Source organism: Coturnix japonica, chromosome 19 (assembly GCF_054131305.1).
Source record: "Coturnix japonica strain WE chromosome 19, WE-NBRP24, whole genome shotgun sequence".
In the NCBI taxonomy this organism is placed as follows: domain Eukaryota; kingdom Metazoa; phylum Chordata; class Aves; order Galliformes; family Phasianidae; genus Coturnix; species Coturnix japonica.
Genome location: NC_140681.1, coordinates 1,575,257 through 1,600,084, shown reverse-complemented (window position 1 = coordinate 1,600,084; position 24,828 = coordinate 1,575,257). Strand labels below are relative to the sequence as shown.

Below are 24,828 nucleotides of genomic sequence, written 5' to 3'. Positions count from 1 at the left end.
CCAGAGCCGCCCGCAGCTGCCGGCCGGGTTTCCAGAACCCGCAGTGCTCAGCGCCGGCGATGGGTCCGGTCCGCTTCAGTGCGGCCAGCTGGGCTCCCAAAGGCATCTCATCCCCTTTGGGCAGAGCTGCTTAAATACCAGCAAACCTGCGAACTATTTTCGTGTGCAGGTTCACGGGTTTTACTCATAAAAAAGCCCCAAACAAAAACAACAACCAAACAGAAAGAAACAAACGAATCTCCCGAAGCAGCTCTTTCAGAGATGTGCTGTTTCAGCCCCCCGACCCAAAACCGGGCAAAATGTCAGGACTGTTCGCTCGAGGCGGGGACACCGAGACAGGAATCCATCTTTCAGGGCCAACCTGAATCAGCCGCTTTCTTCCCTCCTCGCTGGGCCACACCGTCGCCATCCTCCTCGCTCATCAGATAAGACTGTTATCATTCCCGAGGAGCGCAGCGGCTCTGCCGCTCAGTTCGTGTCCGCCAGTCTCCTGACCGGGGGCTCTGCACAGATTCCGGTTCTCCAGCAGCCGCAGCCCGCGTCGCTCGCAGCTGTGCGTTCTGCCCGCGGCCGAGGCAGCGGTGGCACATGGCAGCCTCCCCATGGAGGTTTCTCCCAGGCCCCGACCTCTCCGCGCCGCGCTACCGGCGGATCCACGCCTTCCCCGCTTCCCCTCCTCCCCCCTGTTCCTCCCGCAGTTTCTGCTCAGGTGCGGGTACGGTTCGGGCAGGCAGCGTCCCGCAGGGCTCCCCCCATGAGCTCCTTCCCTTTCCATCCAAAAATACAACTTGCAAAGCGAGAGGAGGCGAAGGAAGGAGGGAGCGGCGCCCGAGCGGAGCCGGCAGCCCCGCGGCCCCATCGGTTCGCTGCAGCCCCTCCGGCACCGCCCGACCGATTGTTTTCCAAACGGCTGAAGTTTAACGGCATTATCATGTCAATGAGCCCGGAGAGGCAATGGGGGGGGGGGCTCTGCCCGGGCCGCGGGGCCGTTCCCGACCGCCCCGGCCTCGGGGTGCGGGGGTTGGGTCCCTCCCGGAGCCCCCCGGGCCGTGGGCGGCGGCGGGGCGCTGCAGGGCGGTAGCGTTACGGCGAGCGATTTGGGGCTGCGGGTTCACGGGGGAGACGTGGCGAACTTTGCGGCAGCGAAACGGCCGCTCGAAGCGGTTCTCGTTCGGCCGCCGCGGGACGTCGAGAGCGGCTGCGAGCGGGGATCGCGGCGGGGCCGCCCCGCGGAGCCGCGTGCGGGAGCGGTGTGCGGACCTCGTGCGGCCGCGCCGGGCTCCGGGGAGCGGCCCCACTGCCACGAGTGACGCCGGCGGCGGTACGGAAACGGGCCGCGCGGTGCCGGTGGGAGGGGGGGGATCCCGAGCGTCCCCCGAGTTAGTTTCCCACTTCACTCTCCCGCTCGGAACGCCCCCCCGGTTCCCTTCCTCCTCCCCCCCCCCCGGAACGGGAGCTCCGCGGCGCCGTATCCGATTTCCCACCCGCGTGAGTTAAAAGCGCCCGAACGCAGCGGCGGACGGTGCCGGGGCGGCCCGAGGCCCCCGGAGCCGCCACCCCCGGCCGCTCCCCTCTCGGGCTCCGCTCCCCGCCGCTCTCTCCCGCCCCGGGTCCCCTCCGGGCGGCTCCGCGGTGCCCGGGCCGTGGGAGGAGGCGGGTGGCAGCCCCGGGGAGCGCCGCGGGGACCGGCGGTCGTGCCGCGAGGAGCCCCGCGCCGTCCGAGGGAGGGGGCGGCCCCGGTCCGGCCGCGGCGGTGACAGCCGGGGGCGGGCGGGCGGGCCGGGGGCGGGGGGCCCGGCCCAAGTTCCTGCCTCCTTGGGAACAAAGGGAACTCTGTCTCGGCATCTGTCACCGCCGCGGCCCGCAAACTTTTTGGGGCGCCTCGGCCCCCTCGCCGCCGGCGCCGCCGCTGCCGGAGGGCTCCGACCGCGACCCACGACCGCGGCCCGCGGCGCGACCCCGGCGCTGCCCATGCGAGGGCCCAGGCGGCGGCGGCGGCGGCCCGGGGGTAAGAGCGCGGCCGGAGCGGCACAAAACATGGAGTCCCGCGCGGGCCGCACGCGGGGCGGTGCGGGGCGGTGCGGGGCGGCGGGGCAGTGCGGGGCAGTGCGGGGCGGGGCGGCGCGGGCCCGCGGCGCGGCCTCGCTCCCTTTGTGCGGCCGGGCCGGGAGCCGCCCCCCCTCGGGCGGCGTGAAAAGTTTGTACGAGTGTCGGGCCGTGCGCGCCGGGGTTTGTTGGCGCTCGGCGCCGTTTGTCTGTGCGGCTCCAGTCGGGGCACTTTGTTGTTGGGGGCAGTTCGTTGTTCGGGGCCGGGGCGCGTTTGGTCGGTTTTTACTGCTTTTTGCGGTGGGGGGCTGGAGGTGGGAGTGGAGTTCGGGTCCCCGTTGTCTCTCCGCGCGGTTTCGGGTTTCCGTCCCTTTCCGAGCTCCAGCAGCGGGGCGGGTCCCGCCGCCCGCTTTGTGCCCTCCGGGGCCCGGTACCTGTTGCGGGCGGCGCCGCTCCCGGTCCCTCCCGGCGCGTTCCCCGCTGACAGCGGCCGGGCTCCGCCGCTCCCCCCCCCCCCCCCGGAGCCGCCCCCGTAACGATGCCGCCGGGTCCGCGGCCCGGCCCCCCCCCGCGCTCTCGTCCTCCATCGGCCTCGGGGAGCCGAGCCCGGTCTGGCCCGGCCGGAGCTCCGCAGGCCGTGTGCGCTCGGGCGGTCGGAGCCCCGTCTCTGCCGGTGCTCGCCCCGACGCGCGTGGTGCCGTTACACCCCCCAGGTTCGAAGCAGGACCGCGCCGCGGGCGGCCCCGCCATGTCGGACAGCGACTTCGGGGAGGACGACGGCGCCGCGGCTCTGGACCCGTCGCAGTCGAACAAAAGGAAGAGAAGGGGCAACCTGCCCAAGGAGTCCGTGCGGATCCTGCGGGAGTGGCTGTACGAGCACCGCTTCAACGCGTACCCCTCGGAGCAGGAGAAGCTCAGCCTCTCAGGGCAGACCAGCCTCTCCGTGCTGCAGGTACGGGAGCGTGCCCGGCCCGGGGGGGGGTACGGCACCGCGGGGCAGCCCCTCCCTGGGAGCTCCTGGAGCGGGGGCTGGCGGTGCCCTCGATGGGGCCGCGCAAAGCGGTGCCTCTGTCACTTCAGTGCCCGCAGGTGCTTCGGGCTTCCGTGCGCTCCCAGGATAGTCCTGTGCCCCCCGGGGCAGGGGCGCTCATCCCAGATGGACGCCGTGCCGTGCCGTGCCGTGCCGTGCCGTGCCGTGCCGTGCCGTGCCGGGGGCCCTGGCAGTGCTGGGAGCTCAGTGCCCAGCACACAGCAGTGGGACAGCTCGGCCCAGCGCTCCTCTCCCTGCTCCTCACCCTGCTGCTGGCCCAGGCACAGCTGCGTGGGCCGGGCACTGCCTGCCTGCTGTCTCCTGAGCTCACAAGGCAGACTTTATTTTCTCTTTTCCTTATCGGTTTGAACACCGGCAGAGCAGCAGGTCTGTGTCCAGCAGCTGGGGGGAGTCTAGGGCTGGGGCTGGCCGTGGGTTTGGGTCCTGTCCCTGGGGCCCCGGACTTGCCCGGCCAGGGGTTCTTGGGAGGTGCTGGCAGGGCTTTGGGGGGTTCCTTTCCCTGAAGCCCTGGGGGGGCCGGGCCCAGTGTGGTCTCTGGGTTTCCCCTCTGAGGTGACCCAGGGGCATGGCTGCAGCCAGGCTGGGCTATGGGGTGTTCTCCATAGGTGGGAGCAGTGGGGCCGAGCTGGTGCTGCACTCCCAGCGCCTGTTTGCACACACAGCAGCCCCAGCTCTGCAGATCGATGGCAGCTGTGTGGCCCCATGTCCTCTTTCAGGGTCAGTGAGCTCCTGGCAAGGTCCTGCCTGTCTTCTGCTCTTGGAGCATCCTCCCCAGGAGCGTGGAGCTGCTGCTCTTGTGGGAGTGCTGTTTAAAAGAGAAATAAAACAAAACTCATCCCGGTGGCATGAAAGCGGAGGAGCTGCAGCCTGTGCAGCCCTGAGCAGCTGAGTGCTGGAGTGTGGCTGCAGCAGCCCTGGGGCCGTGTGCCCGTCTGTGGCCAGCTTGTGTGCTGGGCTGTGCCACGTGCTGGGCTGCTGCCTGCTGGTGGCAGCTCTGTGCCATGGGGCTACGGGAGCACATCGGGGGCTGCTTATGGCCTGTGGGGGAAGAGAGCTTGTGAGGGAAGAAGGGGTGAGACTTGTGGATTGGAGGGTGTTAAATGCCAGATATTGTCTGAAAGACAACAAAAGGACTGAGATCTTGCTGTGATCGAAGTTGTGGTAAGTTCTCTTTCCCCAAGGAAATAATTTACAGAGCTGTTGATTTGGGAAAGATTCATCATTTTTTGGCCTGATTTATTCCCTTCTAATTGTTTTCTAGGAAATAGGCTTTTTTTTTTTTTTTTTTTTTTTTTTTCCTTAAATGCAGCTTTTTAAATGAAGACCCTGAAACAATGTATGGCAGAAACCAAACACACGACTGCTGTACTTCCAAAAGGGCTTCCCGAGGTACAGCTGCAGAACCCTGCCCTGTTGCCATGCAGATGTTGGGAAGTGCCTTTGCAGCTCAGCCGCAGCCTCGCAGGCGGGCAGCAGGCACAGAGTCCAGGCAGGCACAGAGTCCAGCTGACGTACTGCTGAATTCCCTGCTGCCCACATGGGGCCGAGGCTGGAGCTCTGTGGGTCGGGGTGTTGGTACTGGAGATGCTGAGGACGATGCTCTGGCTGCCTGCGCACCACAATGCTCTGCAGGGCTGGGCTGCACTGCACACAGCGCCAGGATGGAGGTGCTGGGGGGAAGGGGCTGCTCAGGCTGGCAGCACGGGGCAGGAAGCAGCCGGTGCTGGGGTTTCCGCGTGCAGCTCCTACCAGGATGGCTTTGCTCCTCCAAGGGAGATGTGGGGTGGGGGAACGCCGCGGTAGCTGAGGGGGGCACAGAACCTCTCACTGACGGTGCTGTGCCCCTTTCTCCTCCCAGATCTGCAACTGGTTTATCAATGCTCGGCGGCGGCTGCTCCCTGACATGCTGCGCAAGGACGGCAAGGACCCCAACCAGTTCACCATCTCTCGCCGAGGGGGCAAAGCCAGCGATGTGACCCTGCCGCGGGGGGCTGCTGCCGGCTCCGGAGTGCTGGTGGTTCCTCCAGTGACAGCGGGGGCTGCCAAGGTGCTGCCAATATCCATGTGCCCGCAGGTACTGTGCCATCCCACCCAGGTGCTGGGTGGCAGCCTGACGGTGCTGGGTGCCCGCAGCCCTGAGCGAGAGAAGCAGCCCGGCCTGCAGCGAGCGGAGCCAGACCCCCACCCCAAAGCTCCACCAGGCACTGCTGGCAGCACCATGGCCCTGCTGGCACGTGCCGAGGCAGCCAGCCCCACCAGCGGACTGTTCAACACGCCGCCCCCCACACCCCCCGAGCTCTTCAGTGATGACTTCAGCAGTTTCCAGCTGCTGGTGGAGGTGGCGCTGCAGAAGGCGGCTGAGCTGGAATCACAGCGGCAGGGCGGGCAGCTGCCTCTCCTGCCTCAGACTGAATCGCCGGGCACCTCCATTGCCAAATAGCCCCTTGTCCAGGTCCTGCAGGGTGCCCCTTCCCGGGGGTGCCCGACCTCCAGCCTTCTGCCACACACGGGGCCTCTTTTCTCTGGCCTCAGGAGCCTGTGACCACCTGCACCCCCACACAGCTCATCTCAGAAGCAGACCTGTGCATCCCCATACCTCTGCTGGCCATTGGGGTGAGGAGAGGGGAGGAAGGGCTGTCCCACCCCATCCCAGGGAGATGCCTGCCGCCATGGAGCTCCTGCTGGGGACAGGACCCTGTGCAGGCGGGACCAGACCAATGCAGCAGAGACCTCTCCTTGCCGTGACCGATGGTCGCCGTGTGAAGCCACAGAACTCCCTCGGAAAACCTGCTGACTTCTTTTTCTTGTTCCTAGAAACAAGGGTCCAGCCCACACCACTTCTTCAGGGACAGGAAGAGAGTTTGTTAAGTTCGTCTCCATTTTAAGGACTGTGGATCTTTTTCCTCCCAGATGTCTCAGATCCTTTTTATACCTTTCTCCAGTTGCAGAGGGCTGTAGCAGAGCCCCATGCCGGCCAGGAGCCACGTCCTGCCTGGAGAAGGGCAGGGGACGGGCCAGCTGGAAACTTGAAGCCCGTGGCAAACATGGGACCTTCCTCTTCTGCCTTAGGGTGACAGATGCTGCCAGTAGAAATCTCGATGGTGCTGTTTAGCGGTTGTTGTCGTTTTTATTACTTTTGTCGCTGTTGGAACCTTCTCCCCTTCATTGTGATTTATGTTGTGGGGTTTTTGTTTTGTTGTTGCTTTTTTTTAATTTTAAATTTCTTCAACAAATGTTTCCACGATTTCCCCGCGTTTCCCTCATGTTCCTGCTGAAGATGTGCAGCTGTCCTGGAGCAGAGCGTGCTGCACAGCCTGAGCAGCACCGACTGCAGGCTGCTGTGGGGGGAGGACGCAAAGCCGACTGTGAAATGTTTGTATCCAACGTTTTTGTTCTTCATTAGTTTTGTTTTCAAATCACATTTGGAAAGAAGCGTGCCGGGCAGGCCGTGGCGTTCTCTGCAGGTGCGCTGCTTGCAGCTGGATGCCGGTGAGATGCTTTGGGGGGAGGCAAGTCCTGCTGCTCCCCGCTACCTCCCCAGCCCTCCAGTGCGTGCTGGTGACATCCAGCAACCGCTGGTGCCTGGGGGAGCCCTAGCATGGCAGAGCTTGCTGGCGCTGGGGCTGTTTTGGGTCATGGGCAGCTCCTCCTGGGAACTGCTTTCTGTTCTGCAGTGAGAGCCTGGGCACTGCAGCGGTCCTGGGACTGAGCTATTGCTGTTTCACTGTAAACTGAAGTTAAATAGCCTATGTTATCTATCCTGAAAAACGCTAATTGTAGGTTATTAGCTTGATGTTAAGTTGCATGACTAGAGATAATGTCTACAGGACCTGGTACTCTGCAGCTAATGGAGCCTGGGGGGAGCACTGACTCGGGGGGCTGTTTTTTCCCCTCTTTTCTTGTTTAAAGGAAAGGTGATGGGAGGAAGGAGAGCTCCCAAGAGCTGACAGGCTGGGGATGGTTTGCCAGCAGTGCACTGCATCGGCAGAGTGCCCTTCTGCAGTGGGGGGCCAGGCATAACTGGTCCCCAGCCAGGCAGGGGCAGCAGTGCAGTGCTGTGGGGCTGATGCTCACCATACAGTTACAAGCATCGCCCTGCTCAGCTCCCCAGGCTCTGCTTCTGTCCAGCTTTTGCCTGTCCCTCCTTTTTGGGGAAAGCCGTGAACTTTAGGACTGCCTTCCTTATTTGTAGGTAGCCCTTCTCCCCAGTGCTGTCCCCCGTTGGCAAGGAGAGGCTTTTCCCTCACCTCCCCTTATTTTTGCCTCAGTCAAACCAAAGTGGGGACGAGCAGTGCTGCTGCACTGGGGGCAGGAGTGCTGCAGCTGTGCCCATGAGATGGATGGATATTGATGAACTGGTATTGCTGCCCTGGGGGTGGACCAGAAAGAATTTGAGGGGTTGGGGGGAGAGAGGTGGGATTTCTGGAATTAAAGTTTGGAGCAAAACAACTACTGTAAATACATTTTTGTTTGTTCTTCTGTTGTCAAATAAAAGGTTTTGTTTTGTTTCTTTTTTTAAATACGAGATCTGAGTCAGGCTGTGTTATGTCGCTCTTGCTCCTCCTGCACCTCATTACCCAACACGCCGACGCACTGCAGCACCAGCCCCCAGCTCCTGACACTCAGCCAAAGCAGCTTAAGAAGTTTAAGGACCACTGCTGGGTGAGGGGAAAAAGGGACCTGTGCCTGGCACCAGCCTGTACCTACCCTGGTCTGGTGGCCATTACCTGCCTGCTGCCACAGTGCTGGGTCATGATGTGTGCAAGCAGAAAGCTCCCTCCTGTGCCTGGCCTGCATCAGAAAAGTTGAACAGCAGCATTGTTAGATCTTTATTGAAGGGGAAAAATGATAAAAAGTCCATGTCTTGACCCTGCCAGATGTCATCTGAGTGATGTGCAGAGCAGCAGCCACAGCCTCACTCCTCCATGTGCAGCTGTGACAGACCCAAAGGTAGCATCAGCATCAGCACCAGAAGTGCTGCCCTGGGCACTGCGGCAGTTGGGTGCTGAGCAGGGCTTCCAGCCTCGGGCAGACACTGGCAGTGCACACAGTGGTACTCGTCTGCTGGCGGCTTTGAATGTGCACACCCTGCACCGCAGTGCTGATGGCTCCTGCTGCCCTTTTCTGTGCCCCAGGCCCTGGGCAGGGGGCACAGAAGGATGTAGGCCCCTAGTCCTCCTACAGAGCCTCACTCCTGCAGCTACTGCCCTTTAGCTACTCTGAGGAAAGGAACAGCAACAAATGACCCCACCTTGTGCCTTCCGCTGCTTTCTGTTCTTGGTGACAGGTGTGGGCTGAAGTACCCGGGTGGCAGGGAGGCAGTGAAGGACTGAGCTAGCACACAGCCAGGGTCACCTGCCCAGCATAGGGAAGACTGCACAGCAGTGAGGTCTCTGACAGGCTAAAACACAGCTGGTGCCCTCCCACCCAGCTCTGCCTGCCACTCCAGCAGCCCCAAGAGGCACCTCAGGCTCCTGAGCCCCAGGTGGGGCTCTGGGCACCCCTCTGGGCTTGGGCATGTTTTGGGCAGAGCCTCATGCACCTGCATTCAGCCCTGCAGGGATGGGGTCAGCAGACGTCAGCAGAGCTCAGGCTCAACACCTTCCCAATAAGATCACAGAATCACAGAATGACCCGGGTTGGAAGGGACCTCAAGGATCATGTAGTTCCAACCCCCCTGCCTAGCAGGGCCACCAAACATACACATTTACTAGATCAGGTTGCCCAGGGCCCTGTCCAACCTGGCCCTGAACACCTCCAAGGACGGGGCATCCACAACCTCCCTGGGCAGCCTGTTCCAGGGGCTAACCACTCTCCTAGTAAAGAACTTCCCCCTAACATCCAAACTAAATCTTCCCTCCTTCAACTTGGATTCATTTCCCCTAGTCCTGCTATTGTCAGCCCTTTCCAAGAGTAAGATGATGGGAAGTCACAAGAGGCTGCTACCTGGCCCTAAGCACAGCCACATGGTCTGGCTCTGCTCCACTGCTTCCCATCACCTGCTTCTCTGGGAGCAGGGCAAGAAGCCACGAAAGCGAGCAGTAGAGATGGCAGTAAGCCTCACCTCTGTCCTGCAAGGCAAGAAGTGTGGATCTGTGCTCCTTGGGGGAGTCCAACCTCCTGGTCCCATCCACACTGTTCTCCATCTAGCTCAAAAAAGCCCCGTTAATGTGACGCTTTCACACCACACGTGACACCCCCACTGCCCTGAAAAGACACGTGGTGATGAAGCCTGGGCCACACACGCAGCCGAACGCAGCCCCACCCGTGGGGCAGAGCCTCGCCTGGAATGACGCTGTGAGCTCTGCCCCGCGCTCCCCTCGTGGAGGCCGCGCACCGTCACAGCTCCGCGGGGCGCCCGATTCGCCCGACTTCATTGACGGGCACCGCTGCTGTCAGGGGGATCCCGCGGCCATCCCGGCTGACACGGGCGTTATTTACAGGAAACCCACACGGCGGAGCGAACAGCCGGCGGCAAGTAACGCGACACAGCGCAGCCGACACGGGGCAGCCCTCGCTGTACAGCGGCTGCCGGAGACTCGCACCAGCTGCAGCACGAGGCCGGGAGAGAAACGCGACCCGCCGCACGGACGCGGCCGCTCCGTCACACACGGGCAGAGCTGAGCGGGAGAGTCCGCCGCAGCACCACAGCGGGGCCGGGACGGCGGCTGTGGGAGGAGGCTGAGGCCCGGCGGGCGGGAGCGCTTCCACCCGCGGCCCCCAGCAGCAGCAGCAGCAGCAACACCCCGCTCCTCGGTCCGCGCCCCGCAGAGCTCGGAGCCGCCCGACACGAAGAAGCCGCCGGCCCGGGCCGGCTCTGCCCGTAGGCGCAGCGAGGAGCAGAGACGGCTCCGCGACCCTCCGCTGACGGCGGAAGTCCCGCCTTTCCCAGCGGCCTCAGCGGCAACCTGACAGGAAGTTCCTCCCCGGTTTCCTTAACGCCGCCCTCTGTGATTGGCTGCCGGACCAGCGGCCCCTCATCGGATTACCCGGAAGCAAACGGAGCACAGGAAACCCTCCCCTCGTCCGTTATGGGGGCAGCCATTTTGTCTTCACCGCCATTTTATGGCGGGAGCGGCCATTTTGTTCAACGTCACGCTGCTCTGTGATTGGCCGGCGGCCGTTCCTTCACACCCTGCACCCACGTGTTCTGAAGCTGCGTTGCCATTGGCCGCGCTCTTCCTTTGCGCCGGGAAGCGCTCGGACTTTGAGGTGGATGCATTGACAGACGGAGCCTGCAGGTAAAGAAATAGTTGTACGAAGGCTTGTACAGACGTGTATAAATGTTTTATTAATATATATTTCTATATATATGTTTATAGCTCTACATATATATGCATTTATCGAGCTGCAGAAGTTAAACGCAGAGCCCTCAGGGCCCTGGATGAGTGCAGTGCAAAGGGAGCAGCTGATGTGCCTGCAAGTGAGCGCGGGGCGGCCACTGCACAGCTACCGGTACCACAGGTACCACATACCCACTGGTACCACACAGCTGTCAGTACCACATACCCACCGGTACCACACAGCCATCAGTACCACACAGCTACCGGTACCACAGGTACCACATACCCACCGGTACCACACAGCCACTGGTACCACACAGCTGTCAGTACCACATACCCACCGGTACCACACAGCCATCAGTACCACACACCCGGCCCACCCCATGCCCACGTGTGCCTCCCAGCAGTGTGTGTTGAGGCTCAGCTGTGGGCCCACTCCTCCCTGGGTCATGACGCAGCTGACTGTGCCCAGGAAGCCAGAGCCTGCAGGCCCAGGGCACACGTACCCACTGAGGGGCAGAGGAAAAAGGCTGTCCCCACACGGTGTTCTCAGCACGGTGCTGCTGCACACCCATCCTGAGCAGCAGCCTTCCAGGCCACAGCCTCCCCCTGCAGCAGCCTCAGCTCTCTTGAGAAGCATTATATGTACATATATACAAACATCCCTTCCCCTCCTTTGTCTTCCCAGAGATCTCTAAAAATGCAGAAGCTTCCTGGCCTATCCCAGAAACCCAATGGTGTAATTGCCAGGTGAGTCTCTACTCATGAAGTTGAATTTAAGTAACTTTACAGCCAAACTGCAATGGAAATATAATCCCACTGTGTGACTATTAAGGCATCTCTAAGAGCACACGCATGCACCATGCTGGTCAGTACAGAACGTTCACTCAGACATCATTTAAGATTTCATTTTTATTTATTTTTTTGCCTTCTGGATCACCAACACCCTCGCTGAAACTTCTTTGGGATTCCACTCCCACCCCCATGAAAGTAGCAGACCATCTCCCAACTCATTCAAGCAAGTGAACAACAACAACAACAAAAAAAAATCCCCGGCAAGATCACTCAGAATGGGACCAAATGCTTATTTTGAGGGGGTGGCAAAGAATTGGGTGGTGACAGCTCTGGCTTCAAGAAGCCAAACCAAAAAGGAGGCCTACAAAGGGGAAAATGGGCTAAAAAATACTTAGCGATCCTTTCTCTACCCAAAGAGCAGGGAGATAAGGAAAAAATAGTCATCTGATTACACACAGGGTATATATTTTTACACACACTTTTACACACATCTAGATATAGTACATGTAAAAATATATGCTATACATATGCCCATCCTCATAAAGGTGCTTTTAATACACCATCTGCACTGTGTGTATGGGCACGTATACGTGTGTAGGAATTAAATGTACAGGTACTACTAAGTGTATATGTGCATATGTACACATACATACAGGCAGGCAGCCTACCTTTAGCCACCCCTGCCTTCCACTTTGTACAAAAACCCAGTCCTCCCACCCTGAAACACCAGCACACACACCCAGCCCTCCCCTGCCCCAGCCCGCTTTGAATCAGGTCCCTCAGTGGTCAGCAGCTTCTTTCTAACAAGCAACTCAGGGGATAGAATTTTGGGGGGGTGTGTGTGTGAGGAGGGGGCAGAGAAATAAAACTCAAAGTGAAGCATGTGTGGATCATGTCTGTAGTTGCTCTGCGGTCCTTCAGCTCCCCTCCTGTCCCTGGGGTAGGGCACTGCCAGCCAAGCACCATCCCTGCCCCCTTTGCCAGCTTATTGCACGTTTGCTTTCAGGCTGCATTTCAGCAACTCTGCATTACATTCCACAGATCCTGTCATCCTCTCACTTCGTTAAAACAGGAATACGAACCCAAGGCCCCGGTCCCTGCCCACCCATCCTCCCCCCACCCCCTATCCCCATCAAAAGAAGAACAAAAAAGAAAACCAAGGAAGGCTGCTTGCTAGCAGAGTGCAACAGTAGTACACACTGAATAGGTGTTCTCTTTAGGAGCTCTGTGGAAGAGAGGTTATTTCTAACACAGTAAACAAAGCCATGCAGGGGGGTAGGAGAAAGGGAGCAGAAAGGGGAAAAAATAAAGGATGAGGAAGAAGAACAGAACTAAGGAGGAAGAAGAACACAGCATGGCAAGTGCTCAAGGCTTCATGTTTTGTTGTCCTCTTCTTGTAAACAAGCTAATAATTCTCATTAGTTAGAACAAGTAAAAAGATTGAAGTTCCAAGTTGAGGGGCTGGAGGTTCCAGGAGTCTGTTCAGTCCATTCAGCAACACCACAGCCAGTGAGAAAACGAGGGGGATTTTTTTTTTCTTTTTACGTTTAAAATCTTCATTACTTAAAGCTGAGAGAAAAAGCCAACTCAGGAGCCCTTTGCAAGGATGGCTCATTGTCTCTAGACTGAATAAATCACACTAGTTTAGAGAGAACCTTTTTTTTTTTGTTGTTCCTTTTTAATGACTTATAAAACCCACACGGTTCCTTCCTCTGCCCCTTCGCTCAAAGGCGTGTCTGTGCCTCGGGGACGTAGATCTCGATGCTGTCTGCACTCTCCGTGGCTGAGTTCTGCCGGACAGAGGCAGCGCGCTTGGCTGCCATCAGACGCTTGCGAGCTTCCTGGCGCTGCTTGTCTGAATCAGAGGCTTTGTCCCGGTTCAGTTGGGATTTGGACTTTGCTGGCTTCTTTGGCACTGGAGGGGGTGGTTTCTTCTCTTCCTTTAGGGAGACAGTAAGGAAAAACCCAAACATAAAATAAAAATGCACATACACAAGTTTGCTCCCTGCTATGGTGGGGATGCTCAGGGCCTGAAGAGCTAAGAAACAAAGTTGTGAGTGACAGGTGCAGGAGGTAGGAACAGTTCCCAAGCAAGACACTCATCATAAAACAAGCTCTTTACTTCTTAAATAAATAAAAAAAACAAAACCATTTTGCATTTCGTGGTACAGACTGGGTTTTTTCCCTAGCTGCATCTGTGGCCGAGCTGTACGTTAGAGCACAGAAAGCAACACAAAGACTGAACATCACTGAAACTGAAAAATCCTACCCATAGCCATAGCATTCTTTTTTCCCCTCATATATGGGGTCATGCTGTGGTGGCCCTGAGATGCAGCCTTCCCTGAGTTTCCAAGAGGCTCCAGCAGATGCTTTTTATACCACCCAGACACCAGTACTTATGCAGTGCTTATAACACTAGAGGCCTCTGCATCACTGCTTTGAACGTACACCACTTGTTTCTCCCCGTCTTCCTCTTGTAAAAATTGCTTCCGCTATTACTCAAGAGGCTGTGAAAGCACGCATAGGGAGGAAGGCTGATTGATAAAGCAATCTCATTAGTACAAGTGTCAGAGCTATTATCACAGGCAGTTGGATTATATGGAGGGATTAAACTGCAGAAATAGAAGGCATCGAACATCCCAGGGATCTTCTGTTTGCAGACAGGAGCAGATGTCCTACCTGAAATGCCTGTGAAGTGCTCTCACCACTCTGAATTGCCCCACACTCACCTTTCTCTCCGGTGTCTCTGCCAATTGCCAGCTATTAGCCTTCAGGTGGTAGAGCTCATCAAATTTCATGCTGATGTCTTCAATGGACAACTGCAGGAGATCCCAAAACCCAGCTAGGTCCTGGGCTGTGGGTCTGGGATTGGCATTAGGGTTCTACAAGGGAAAGCATAAAAATACATCAGAAAGAATACGCCTCCTCAACAAGTAGAGCTGCCTGCACAGCTTATGTTTATTCCTTTCAAATGACTGAAGCTTCAGAAACCCTTAAGAAACTTCAGTCCTGTGTTAGGGTTCATTTACAAAGAGCACAGCTAGCAGGGTGAGGGAGGTGGCCCTGCTGAGGCCAAATCTGGAGTTCTGTGCTGCTTTGGGTGCCTCAGTTCACAAAAGACAAGAATCTCTTAGATGGAGTCCAGCAGAGGGCCATGAAGATCTCCAGGGCCTGAAGCATCTCTGTATGATATATGAGGAAAGGCTGATAGCGCTGGGGTTGTTCAGCCTGGGGAAGAGATGACTGAGGTGGGGGATCTTGTCACTGCTTACAAGTATCTAAAGTGAGGAACTCAAATGGGGTCAGGCTCTTTCTGTGCAGTGCAGTGACAGGATAAGGGGCAACAGGTGAGAACAGGAGCACAGGAAGCTGCCAACATAGACCTGCACTGCCCCAGGAAAGCACAGGATTAAATCTAACCAACTCAACACAATGCATCAAAGGAAAATTTCAGCACAGAGTGTTGCTGAGAGCCTGGCTGCTGCTGCTGCTCTTCTCTCAGCCATGTTCAGAGATCAGCAAGGAACATCCAGCACTTCACCTCCTTCTTTCTGAGCTTCTCTAAGCTTCTTGCAAATAAAGGGGAACACATCTTAAGAATTCTGCAAAATCCAGAAGCTTGAAGGGAAAGAGACAACCTCCAAATCCTGGATTCCCACCCATCCTCAGGTGAGCTCAGCAAGTGCAAACCCTTGGTGTTAATTTGAAGAGATCGGATTTAAGCCACGTTTTGTGATTAACCAGAGATAACTGTGTTGGGACAATTCTACCATCTGCGTTATCCACATGCAAAGTAAGCATCTTTAGAGAACAACGTGCTTTTCAAACACCCCCCAACTTGGCAAAAATCTGTGTTTCACCTCAAAAAACCCTTTAGAAGCAACAAAGTGGTTTCCAGGACACACAGCAGAATGGCTACATGGCGTATCAGACCTGAGAGACTCTGTAGCTGCCCTAATGGCAGTGTAGAAAACTTCTCTGTGCCACATGAGTACTAAAAGGAACTGCAAATATTCATCCCTGAGCAGAGCACAGCTGAGAACTGACTGCTCAGCCACCCACTGCTCACCTGCTACTTGAAAACAGCAGGAATCCAGCAGGACACAGTGGTCAGGTTGTAGGCTTCAGCTGCTCTGGCTCTGCTCTGTACCACTATCAGGTGTTATAGTGTAATAGTATTCCTGTTGTGCTGTTGAATCAGCTGTATTTACCTCCCAGAAAGAAGCAGGAATAAAACCAGACTCACCAAGTTTTGTTCACAGAGACCGTGGAATTGCTGGAACTTCTGTGACATTAGTAGCTGTGCACTGCCCACTGCACTCAGGACTTTTCCTAAGACTATTGGGGGTGAGAGAGAAAAGAAAGGACTCGGTTGAACAGATCGTCAATGCAGCAACAAACTCAGGCATTTCTGAAGCAAGAAACAATCATAAGCAGTTACACAGACCTGTTAAGAACTAACTACACTCAGGCATCAAAGCTACACTGAAACTACAGTCTGGTTGTCTTTGCCATCCATTATTGCTCCTTCTATCTAGAGCAGGTCAGAAGCAGAACAGCAGACCAAGGTCATGGCAGAAGAGCTTGCAGGAAGTACCTTGTGGCTGAAGATGACTCAAGCACCAGCCAGAGGAGTACATTATTTGCCCAGGGAGGTTGTGGATGTCCCATCCTTGGAGGTGTTCAAGACCAGGTTGGACGGGGCCTTGGGCAACCTGATCTAGTAAATGTGTATGTTTGGTGGCCCTGCTAGGCAGGGGGGTTGGAACTACATGATCCTTGAGGTCCCTTCCAACCTGGGTCATTCTGTGATTCTGTGATTAACTGGCACCTGCTCACAGATCATCATCTGCTCTTCTGCCCACGGACAAAGTAGAAGTGGCAAAGGACAGGAGAACAGTCTCCAATCTCCATTTACCAGAATGAGTTAAAATACTGTCAGGCAAGTGTTTTTAATCACAGTGCTTTTAAAATCCGGGGCTTTATGCTGCTCTTAGTGGGCTTCCAAGGAGCCTCTGAGTATAGCAACATTCTTCTGGTTGATAATAGAAAAGAACTAAATATGGGCTTTTCCCTTGCAAAGGCAGGGATGAGACTCAGGGTGCACACAAATACATCATGAGCACAGATGGAATGATCTGCTTTCTTTCCCCTGGCCTGCTGCAGCTCTCCCAGATCAGTTCTGAATGTTTATAGATTTGTGCTCAACTGGACAGTCATAAGCAGGGCTTTCTTTATACCCACCATGTTCTTAGTTATCAAACCTACTAAAAGACTGTTTTCAAGGTCACAGGTCCAACATCACACTAGTATGTGCCTCTTCATACCAAGGCACAGCTACCACAGGCAGAGCAAGGGCAACATGACATGCTCTATCCCTCTGAAGTGTGCAGAGCCGCAGCACTGCCTGTCCAGCTCAGGAGCCAGTGCAGCATTGCAGTGTGATACCATTAGAGTTGTACCCACTCCCAGCAGTGACAGTAAGCTGTAACTAGATCTCACCACCATTTCACCTTTCTTGGGTATTAACAGGCCCCAAATATTGTGCTACCAGCAGCCTAGTTACTTGGTTCTGTCATTCAGTACACACCTAAGTGTGATTACCATTGTAAGCAGCAGAGTATTTGCCAACTCATTTGAAAATAATGGAACAAGTCCAACTGTGATTGAGCCCAGTAAAATCAGGCACCCTCGTGTTTCTTGTGTATGTGACTTTGGTATACTTTGTGAATTCAGTGAGATGTTCCCCTGTGAAGAAACCTCCTCTTTCCTACGAAGACAAGCCAGGTCACACAGGCACGTGCTCATGGTGCCTTCTACCCCACCACCAAGTAAACCTTTCCTTGTATGTTAATTAAAACAGATTGGCCAGGAAGAAAGCTCTCACAGCCTCTCTGAAAGTAATCTAGTCAGACTTTTAGCTACTTTGACTTCTCAGTGGATGATGGCAACTTCTGAAGTCTTCTCGACTGTATTATTTCTTACCCCATTTGCTAAAGCAAGTTGCCTTATCCCTTCCTGTCCTTCCCAAGGACAAACTGTCCCTTGTTGCATAGCTACCCCTCCAGATTCCACTGTCGCACTGTGGGCAATCAGCAATTTAACTACAGGAAGCTAATCCAGTGCTTTAATTCTTTCTCAGAGGGGGAGCTACTGGATTGCTCCAGCACTGTATCTAGAGGCTGGTGACACCTACCTTCTTCAGAGAGATTGTTCTCTTTGGTCTCCTGGTCCATCTGGCGGCACCAACCCTCTAACCGTTCTGTTTCTGCCTGCAGTAGCTTCAGAAACCAGTACCCGTCCCGCCGGCAGGCTCCTGGCTGTGTGGGTTCTGATGGCGAGGCAGATGATGACTCGAGCCAAGGGTCAGGAGGAGGGAGAGAGGAGGGCTCCAGGGCTGGGTCAGTGTTATCTCCATAGGAGAGGTTTCTCTTAATCTGTGAGGGCTTGGCTGGTTGCCTGGTACTGGTATCAACACCAACAGAGTTGTTGTGTTGGGGGCACTCAGCAACGCTTCTCTCAGATGATTTACAGCTAGAGTTATTGGGTTCCTGCATGTCAGAGTCTGTATCCTGTTTGGAGGACATACTGCGAGAGTGGCTGTTTCTAGAGAGATCAAACCCAAACATATTAAACAGCAGCATTCAACCTGTCTGCGTGCACACACTAACCATTAAAGACACTTGTTTTTATGCCTGCAGTTGAGCCTTCTCTTCACCTTCTCACACACAAACACACTACACATTCAGACAGACAGAATCGTAAGGTTGCCTGCTTACTGCAATAGGCCATTCAGATGAGAGGGCTGATGCATAATTCTAATTACATCTTGGACTATTTTGTTTCAAACTCCCATCGATTTGTCTGTTTGCAGCAGGTGTGTGCTGTGGAGGAATAGCTATCCATGGGCCCCCACACAACACCATTCGCATTGGAACAAAAAAGGGGAGGGAGGTGGTCTGAGCAGAAATGGGGGAAGAGCAATTTAGAAGAAAGGAGTAAGAACTACAAAAGCCTGAGTCTGTCACTTACCGCCACTCGTCTTCTACCTGAACCCCGATGGACTGGAATTTGGTGACTGGTGGAGGAGGCTCCTCTTTGACCACTGGCTGAAGGCAGTCAACCTTATTAAACAAAAGAAATACAGACAAAAACAGACACAAGAACTTGCTGCTAGAATTCACGTTAGTAGACAGGAGGGGTGCACACACACACACACACACACACAGAGCATGCAGACACCACATACCAACTGCAGTGCTGTGCTAGGAGAGGTGCCTGGGAGAGTGCACTTGAGCATCAGGACTGTACCCCACTGGGCTGCTGCCAGGCACCTGCTCTGAGCGCACCCAGCTCTGCCATCTGCTGTTTGCATAGCACGGCTGGGGAAGGGCTGCATGTCCCCAGGGGAGCAGCTGCATGTGGCACCTGACATGGGCAAAGGCCACGAGCTTCACAATCCTATTAAGACTGACAGAAAAGCCCAGCTTCCTCTTCCCCAGGGACTGACACTCTCCACAGCCCTGGATAAAAGACTTAGAAGGTTTCAGGAAGGAAATCCAGGTGGTGGGCAGGTGGCACAGGAACCAGCTCAGGAAAAGAGGAATGATGTCAGCCTCCCAGTGCAACTTTTCTTGCTCGTGGCCCTTAACACATGCTTTGCCCCACCAGTCACACAGAGAAGCCTTTGCTGTGCTGTGTACTTAACTGGCCATCTAATCCCAGTGTAAAGCCATGGAGAACTTGTTCAGCACACACACAGTGACCTGCAAAGCCCAGCTCCTGATCTGGACATGCCGAAGTGCCCACATTCCTGTCTGCAGTTTATAACTTGCAGCACTAACCCAGCAGTTTGGGCCAGAATCGCTGTTTTCAGGTGGCTCACAAGGTGTGCAATCACAGGTGACAGTATTTGCTGAATAAAGCACAGGTTTACGCTACTCTGTGGGCTCTCATTTGTCTACAGCACAAACAACTCATTTCCATTAGTTTTCACAGAGTTAAATGCTTCCAGCAGGAACAGCAGCAACCTATTGGCACAGCCAGCCAGCCCAGGGGAGCAGAGGCCACCAAGAAGTGCCTGGAGCTCTGCAAGTCACACTGCAGCAGCCCACACTGCACAGATGGCAAGTAGGGGGGCCATCACTCAGAAGAAAGTTGTTCCAAGAACCACAGAGGGCAAGGAACAGACTGACGCTGAGGAGACTGAGCAGAGCACAGGATCAATGCAGGTTTAACAGCATCAGAACACCTCTTTAGAGAGACCCACTGATTTATGAAACGTTTCAAATTGAAATAACAGGTCTGTTACAGAAAGCTTCGGCCTATCTCCACCCTGGGAACACAGAAGTTAGTATAACAAGCTGTTCTAAGTGGGTTCAGATGTACACCTGGTCACACAAAACACACGTGCTAAATGGATGGGTTAAGGACATTCCTTAGGACACAAAGAACAACGAACTGGTCCATACTTGTATTCCTATAGATGACAGCTTCCTTTTGGGGATGTTTTCCACTTTAGGCTCCTCACTCGTCAGAGTCCCTTTGTCGCTTTTCAAAGTTGCATTTTTCTGTGGTAGTTCTGGAGTGTCTCTCGCTGGAGTCACGATGCTGCCCCTGGTAACGCTGGGTGTCCTGGTGCTGTCTAAGCTGTCTGAAGAGTTGCTTAGTCCTGACTGGCTGGTCACCTCGCTCTTGTGGTCCTGGCTGTCCAGGTAGGTGTCCTGCGCCGATTCAGTGCTGCTCTGCACAGTGACAGAGATGAACGGCTTTGATGTGGTCCGAGGTGGGACAGGAGGTGGAGTCTTTTTATATGCCACTAGGCATGATGAACCTGCAGCGATGGAGGTGGGGAGAACGGAGAACAGAAGAGGCGGACAGAGAGAGATACAGTAAAAGAAAGAAAAAGCAGGTCAGTCACAACATCCAAGAGGAGCCTCCAACCAGAAGCTGGATGCAGAAATGCAGAAACAGCCTACAGCCAGCAGCTCATACTGAGTAACCCACACCACAGCATAATGGGAAGCGGAAGGCAGAGCTAGAGCCAGCTTGCAAGAGAAGTTAAAAGAAACACCATGATGTGTGAAAGGCCAGTAATGGAGAAGAGGTACAGAGAAGCCTCCCAGGACTGCTACGAGGTTTGGCAGATGTTAAGTCTCCACGCTGGGGAACTCTTTATGTCTATGCCCTAGGTTTTAGTGTCCTAGTATAGCCAAGTGTCTCAGCTCTTTGTCCCATCAGTTGACAACTTTCAGTATCTGGACCAGGGTGGTGTTTTTTCCTACAAAAATGGAAAGAAGCCATAAAATGTATTAGATGTTGATAGTAAGAATATAAAAATCTAGCTGCTGTACATTACAGGAAAACACATCACACCAGATCCAATAGCTTGGGAGAGGTGAGGCTGTGCTGCTCCGCATGGCAACAGGGATACACATACAGCCACTACATACATATATACGCACACAGGCTCACAATGTCAGACGAGAGTCCCCAAAAGACATCAGCAATGGCCTCACCAAGGTAGGTCCTCCCCCTCTGCCTGTCTCTGGATTTCAGGCTCGTTAGAGTCTGGGGACACAAGCCAGAGACTGAAGCCCTTCCCCAGCTGCAGTACAGACTGTCACACACAAACAGGGCCCTTGTGTTCTCAGTCCAAGAGCTGCCCTTACAAACCCTCTCGCCCTGCTCCCAGCCTGCATCCCCTACTCACTGGCTCAATGGGGATGCCATTCCTTAGTGATCACACAGTCACTGCCCCTGGACACGAGGACCCTGTGATCTGGCTCTGCTGCAGCCTCACCCCATCATGTGTGGAGCACAGAGCGTTCACCCAGGTCAGGACTTTCCTATGAACAGTACAGGCTGTGCTGGGCAGGGCAGAGCTTGCAAGCAGCCACCTCACTACACGCACCTGCACCCTTTCATTCCCTTACCCCTCTTCACCTCAGTTTTATTCCTCCCTCAGTCACCCAAAGCCAGCCCTTGTCCCATCTTTGGTCCAGCAAGTCTTAATTCATCCCAAACCATTCTTCCACTACACCTGGGTACCCGCATGGGAAGGGGCATTTCAGGGAACTGAGTCTCACAGCTCCTCCTTTTTTTCTCCCTAGAAATGTCCCTGTGTGCCACCATGTCCCCAGCAACGTGGCCATACTGCCAGCAGACAAACTGCTCAGCAATGCATTGTGCACCATGGGCTATTTACACACTCCACATTTACCTTTGTTAATGGCTAGAAGCTCCATTTCAAAGAAAGAGCTAAAAGAAAGGGTTTACAGAGGAGGAGACCCATGCTCCCAAAAGTGTCTGTGTAGCTAGAGCTGCAGTGGAGCGCTGTAATGGTCCCACTGCTGCAGGAGAATGGAACCTTTAGAGAAGCTCAGAAAGGTGAATCAGTACCAGTTCCATCCTGCCCCAGTGCGCAGACTGAGTATGGAGCAAGCAGTGACCTGGAGGCTCCAGAACAGAACCACTCCTGCCAGCTCACCCTGGCCCTCACACTCCCCTCTAATACAGATCCCTCCTGCAGCCACAAGGGCTGTCCAGCTGGGAAGCACACAGCTGAGAAATACCTGGACAAGGTACTTTGTGTGAGGACTGCGCCGTTTTTCAGCTTGACCTGCTCCTGCTGTTCCTTACGGTGACACGAGCTGTGTAAACTGCTCAGGACATCCCAGCCCTGCAGCTGCTGTATGTCCCGCCAGAACAAGAACATACTAGGCACTTGAAAAGCCACCCACAGTGATTTCCTAAAATGTCAGACAAGTGTGGCAACTTGTCGGGTTTACATGCCAAAACACAGCTACACATCCCTCAGCCAATGCTTGTTCAGTCACTTAAACAGCGCGCTGCTGTCCTGCCAGGGCACTGCCAGCTGCTGGCTGTAATGGCACCAGCATTCACTTCCATCCTTTGCAGGGCACAAGCTCACGCTCCAGGACGGCAGCAGGACATGCTCAAAGCAGCACCAGATCAGAACCATTTAGTATCTCCAAACAAGTCAACCTTGAAACTGGGATGCTGAGTTCAGCAGAGGTACCAGATTCAATGGCAGTACTTGCACAGGCTGCACTGCAGCATGGAGCCAGTCTCTGCCCACAGCAACTCAGCACTGTGCAGACATAGGAACCAGGTCAGAGCACCAGACACCACGTAACTGCTGCCTCTTTCCCCAAGTCCCTTGTTGCACATCTCCCAACACCTCCCTGAGTGCACTGCAGATCTGACCAAGTTAGAACTTCACTTGTTACAGATGTTCACCTGCTCAAACCTTCCAGGACAGGTTTTGGCTACACCTACCCACCCGGTACTGGATGGGTGAAGCACTTTTCATGTAAGCGTGGTCAGGAGCAGCTCTCCTGGGCAGGGAAAAGGAAGCCATGGAGCACCCCATGGGTAAGGAGTCTGCCTAGGCACCTCATCAAAGCTGTCCTGATACAGGAACACCATCTTAAATTGTTACACCAAGTCTTACACCCAGTCTGTACAGTTCAACCCAGCAGAGCATTGCAGGATCAGACTGAATGAGGCAAGAGGAAAAAGCCCCTTTACACAAAGTGGGCTACAGCACCAAACGCAGGATGCTCATGCTGCCACACCATCACTGCACCAGGAGCTGTGACAGCTGATAACAAGGACAAGCCAAAGCTGCCCAAAGGAGCAGTGGAGAAAACCTGCCCCCATGGCCTTCTTCTCCCTATATCACACGGCCTTTCTGTTCCTCCAGCACTGTGCCCAGCCCCAGCGCAACCCCACCAGCCAGCAGTGAGGCCTGGGGAAATCACGCCATGTGAGGCAGAGCTGATGGAACTGCTTTGGCACTTCTGCTGCTGTGTTTACCAGCAGCACAGCTCAGGTTTCCCAGCTGCTGTTTATGCCCACAGGGCTGTACTGTAATTAGGAAAGTAAATCAGCAGTGATCTGATATTGAATACTGCAGCTCGGCAAAACAAGGCAGGGGTGGTGTGTGAAAGAGCAGCACATCAGCAGGGACAGAAAAAGGCACATTTCCTAGGGAAGGCAGGCGGTGCTTAGGGTCAGTTGTACTTACAAGCAGTAACACTGTTTGCAGTGCTGCATATGCAGAGCAAAGCAGCAACTTCCCGTTCCAGGGGATGCTTTTGTGGTGTCCTGCTCAGCTGGAGAGCACAGATTTTGCTAAAAGGGAACCCCACTGTGCAACAACAAAATGCCCCCATTGACCAACGTGTGGCCAAAGAGCTGCCTGTGATTTCTTAAGAGTCTACAGCTCTAAAAGCCCATGCAAATGGATGGAATGCAGTAAGATCTGGAGCCTTGAAAAACAAAGAGTGCTTTGATGAGCGAAGTCACAAAGTAATCCCACCGAAGCCCTCTGCAATCATAATCAGGGACTTTTCACTGCAAAGCCAGAAACCACAACCAATCTAAACCTAACCTAAAATGGGCTTAAAAACCATTCAGGGTAAACCGACCAGTAACAGGCAGCCCTTCTCCCTCAGTGCAAATATGAAATGTCAGTGTTTCTTGTGTCCATGGGAAGAGATAAGAAGCCCTGAGGAAATCAAGTGCATTGTGCTATTTCTGTGGGGGAAACGTGACGAACCAACCAAGCGGGCAGCATGCCCTCATACCACCAGTCATCCCCAGCAGAGAGCAGCTCCTGATCCGATGCAGGTCACACACTGCATTTCTATTTCAGTTTGTGATGTAACGTGGAGCTGCAGCCCACGGGGGCAGTGGAGCAGGTACACATTTTACTCCACTGTCTGCCTGTTGTGTGCAGCACCACTGAAATTTGTGAACATCAACCAACACTGCAGAATAGGTGAAGCTTTGTTTAAGCCCCTAGCTCCGCAGCACCAGGCCCTTTCCACCTGTAGGATCTCCTACAGCTTATTTAAGTCATCAGAATTTACAACTGCTGTGGATGATTGATGGGCCAGGGGTGTGCTGTCTGTTTACAGCCATCTTTGCATAATTGTTTTTAGAAAGCAGCATGTTTCAAAATTAGCATCTTCCACACAGCATCACCTGCTGCTGGCAGGGCTTGGGCAACACCCACTGACTTGACTTCAGGCAAAAGAGCTTCACTTTCAGAGCGTTAACCTGGAGGGCTGCTCTGACCCTCGAGCCAGTGGAGCACACTGTGATCCTCACCCTCTCCTTCTGAACTGGGCAATTGCTTCTTGAAGGACTAAAGCACAGGAGTCAAAAAGGAATATTAAATCCAGCAACGCCTTGAGAGGCCCCTGTTCAAACATGAGCAAGCTGAACTTACCTGCAGAGTACCTGCAGCGCTGCCAAGATCACAGCCAAGGTATTTGGTTTTAGATTTAAACACTGTAATTGCTGTCTGGTGTGCGTCTAGCACAGAGTGCAATTATTTTGTTGCTCTGGTTGATTTAACATGGACAAGTAGTATTTCTTGTCATCCTCATGGCTTTAAAGACCTATTTAAGCCATCCTCAATTTGATTAAATTAAAAGCTCCAAGTCACAACCAGTTGTGAAGGTGAGGTGCATTAGCAGAGCTCAGACTGCTGACCTCCTCTGTGCCCTACACATCCTCCATGGAAAGACCTAAAGAAATGACACACCTTCCCCTTGCATAAGGCAACACTCCAAAATAATCTCTCCCAGTATGAGATAAACTCCTTTGCCTTTTAAATGA

At 54.6% G+C, this 24,828-nt stretch overlaps 2 protein-coding genes across 20 annotated transcripts in view; one reads left to right on the top strand and one right to left on the bottom strand.

Moving 5' to 3' along the window:
• Positions 1-1,458: 1,458 nt before the first annotated feature.
• Positions 1,459-7,622, top strand: TGIF2 (TGFB induced factor homeobox 2). 6 transcript variants are annotated; one of them, XM_085519911.1, is made up of 3 exons: positions 1,459-1,488; positions 2,760-2,998; positions 4,956-7,622. In XM_085519911.1, exons 2-3 carry the CDS (start codon positions 2,795-2,797, stop codon positions 5,535-5,537), a joined length of 786 nt encoding a protein of 261 aa, XP_085376037.1. In that variant the 5' UTR covers positions 1,459-1,488; positions 2,760-2,794; the 3' UTR covers positions 5,538-7,622. The 6 variants fall into 6 exon arrangements, with proteins under 6 accessions (XP_085376037.1, XP_015736730.2, XP_085376039.1 ...); XM_015881244.3 differs by lacking the exon at positions 1,459-1,488 and adding an exon at positions 1,837-2,008; XM_085519913.1 differs by lacking the exon at positions 1,459-1,488 and adding an exon at positions 2,111-2,229.
• Positions 7,623-11,277: 3,655 nt separating this feature from the next.
• The window catches only part of DLGAP4 (DLG associated protein 4), a 146,454-nt gene continuing 132,903 nt past the window's right edge, over positions 11,278-24,828 (bottom strand). For 10 of the 14 annotated variants that reach the window (XM_085519907.1, XM_015881237.3, XM_015881239.3 and 7 more), the window contains 6 exons: positions 19,647-20,008; positions 18,208-18,299; positions 17,372-17,781; positions 15,422-15,513; positions 13,905-14,057; positions 11,278-13,115 (listed from right to left, as the gene is read on the bottom strand). In XM_085519907.1, the coding sequence (XP_085376033.1) occupies positions 12,900-13,115; positions 13,905-14,057; positions 15,422-15,513; positions 17,372-17,781; positions 18,208-18,299; positions 19,647-20,008 (1,325 nt within the window). In that variant the 3' untranslated portion in view covers positions 11,278-12,899. Of the gene's footprint in view, positions 13,116-13,904; positions 14,058-15,421; positions 15,514-17,371; positions 17,782-18,207; positions 18,300-19,646; positions 20,456-24,828 lie in introns of all 14 variants that reach the window. The other 4 variants (XR_014935868.1, XR_014935867.1, XR_014935869.1 and 1 more) reach the window with 1 other exon arrangement.

Coding starts and splice junctions, on each gene's coding strand:
- TGIF2 (XM_015881244.3), top strand. CDS start 1,972: ATGCGAGGGCCCAGGCGGCGGCGGCGGCGGCCCGGGG. Junction 2,009..2,759: donor GCGGCGGCGGCGGCCCGGGG/GTAAGAGCGCGG, acceptor TACACCCCCCAG/GTTCGAAGCAGGACCGCGCC. Junction 2,999..4,955: donor CCAGCCTCTCCGTGCTGCAG/GTACGGGAGCGT, acceptor TTCTCCTCCCAG/ATCTGCAACTGGTTTATCAA.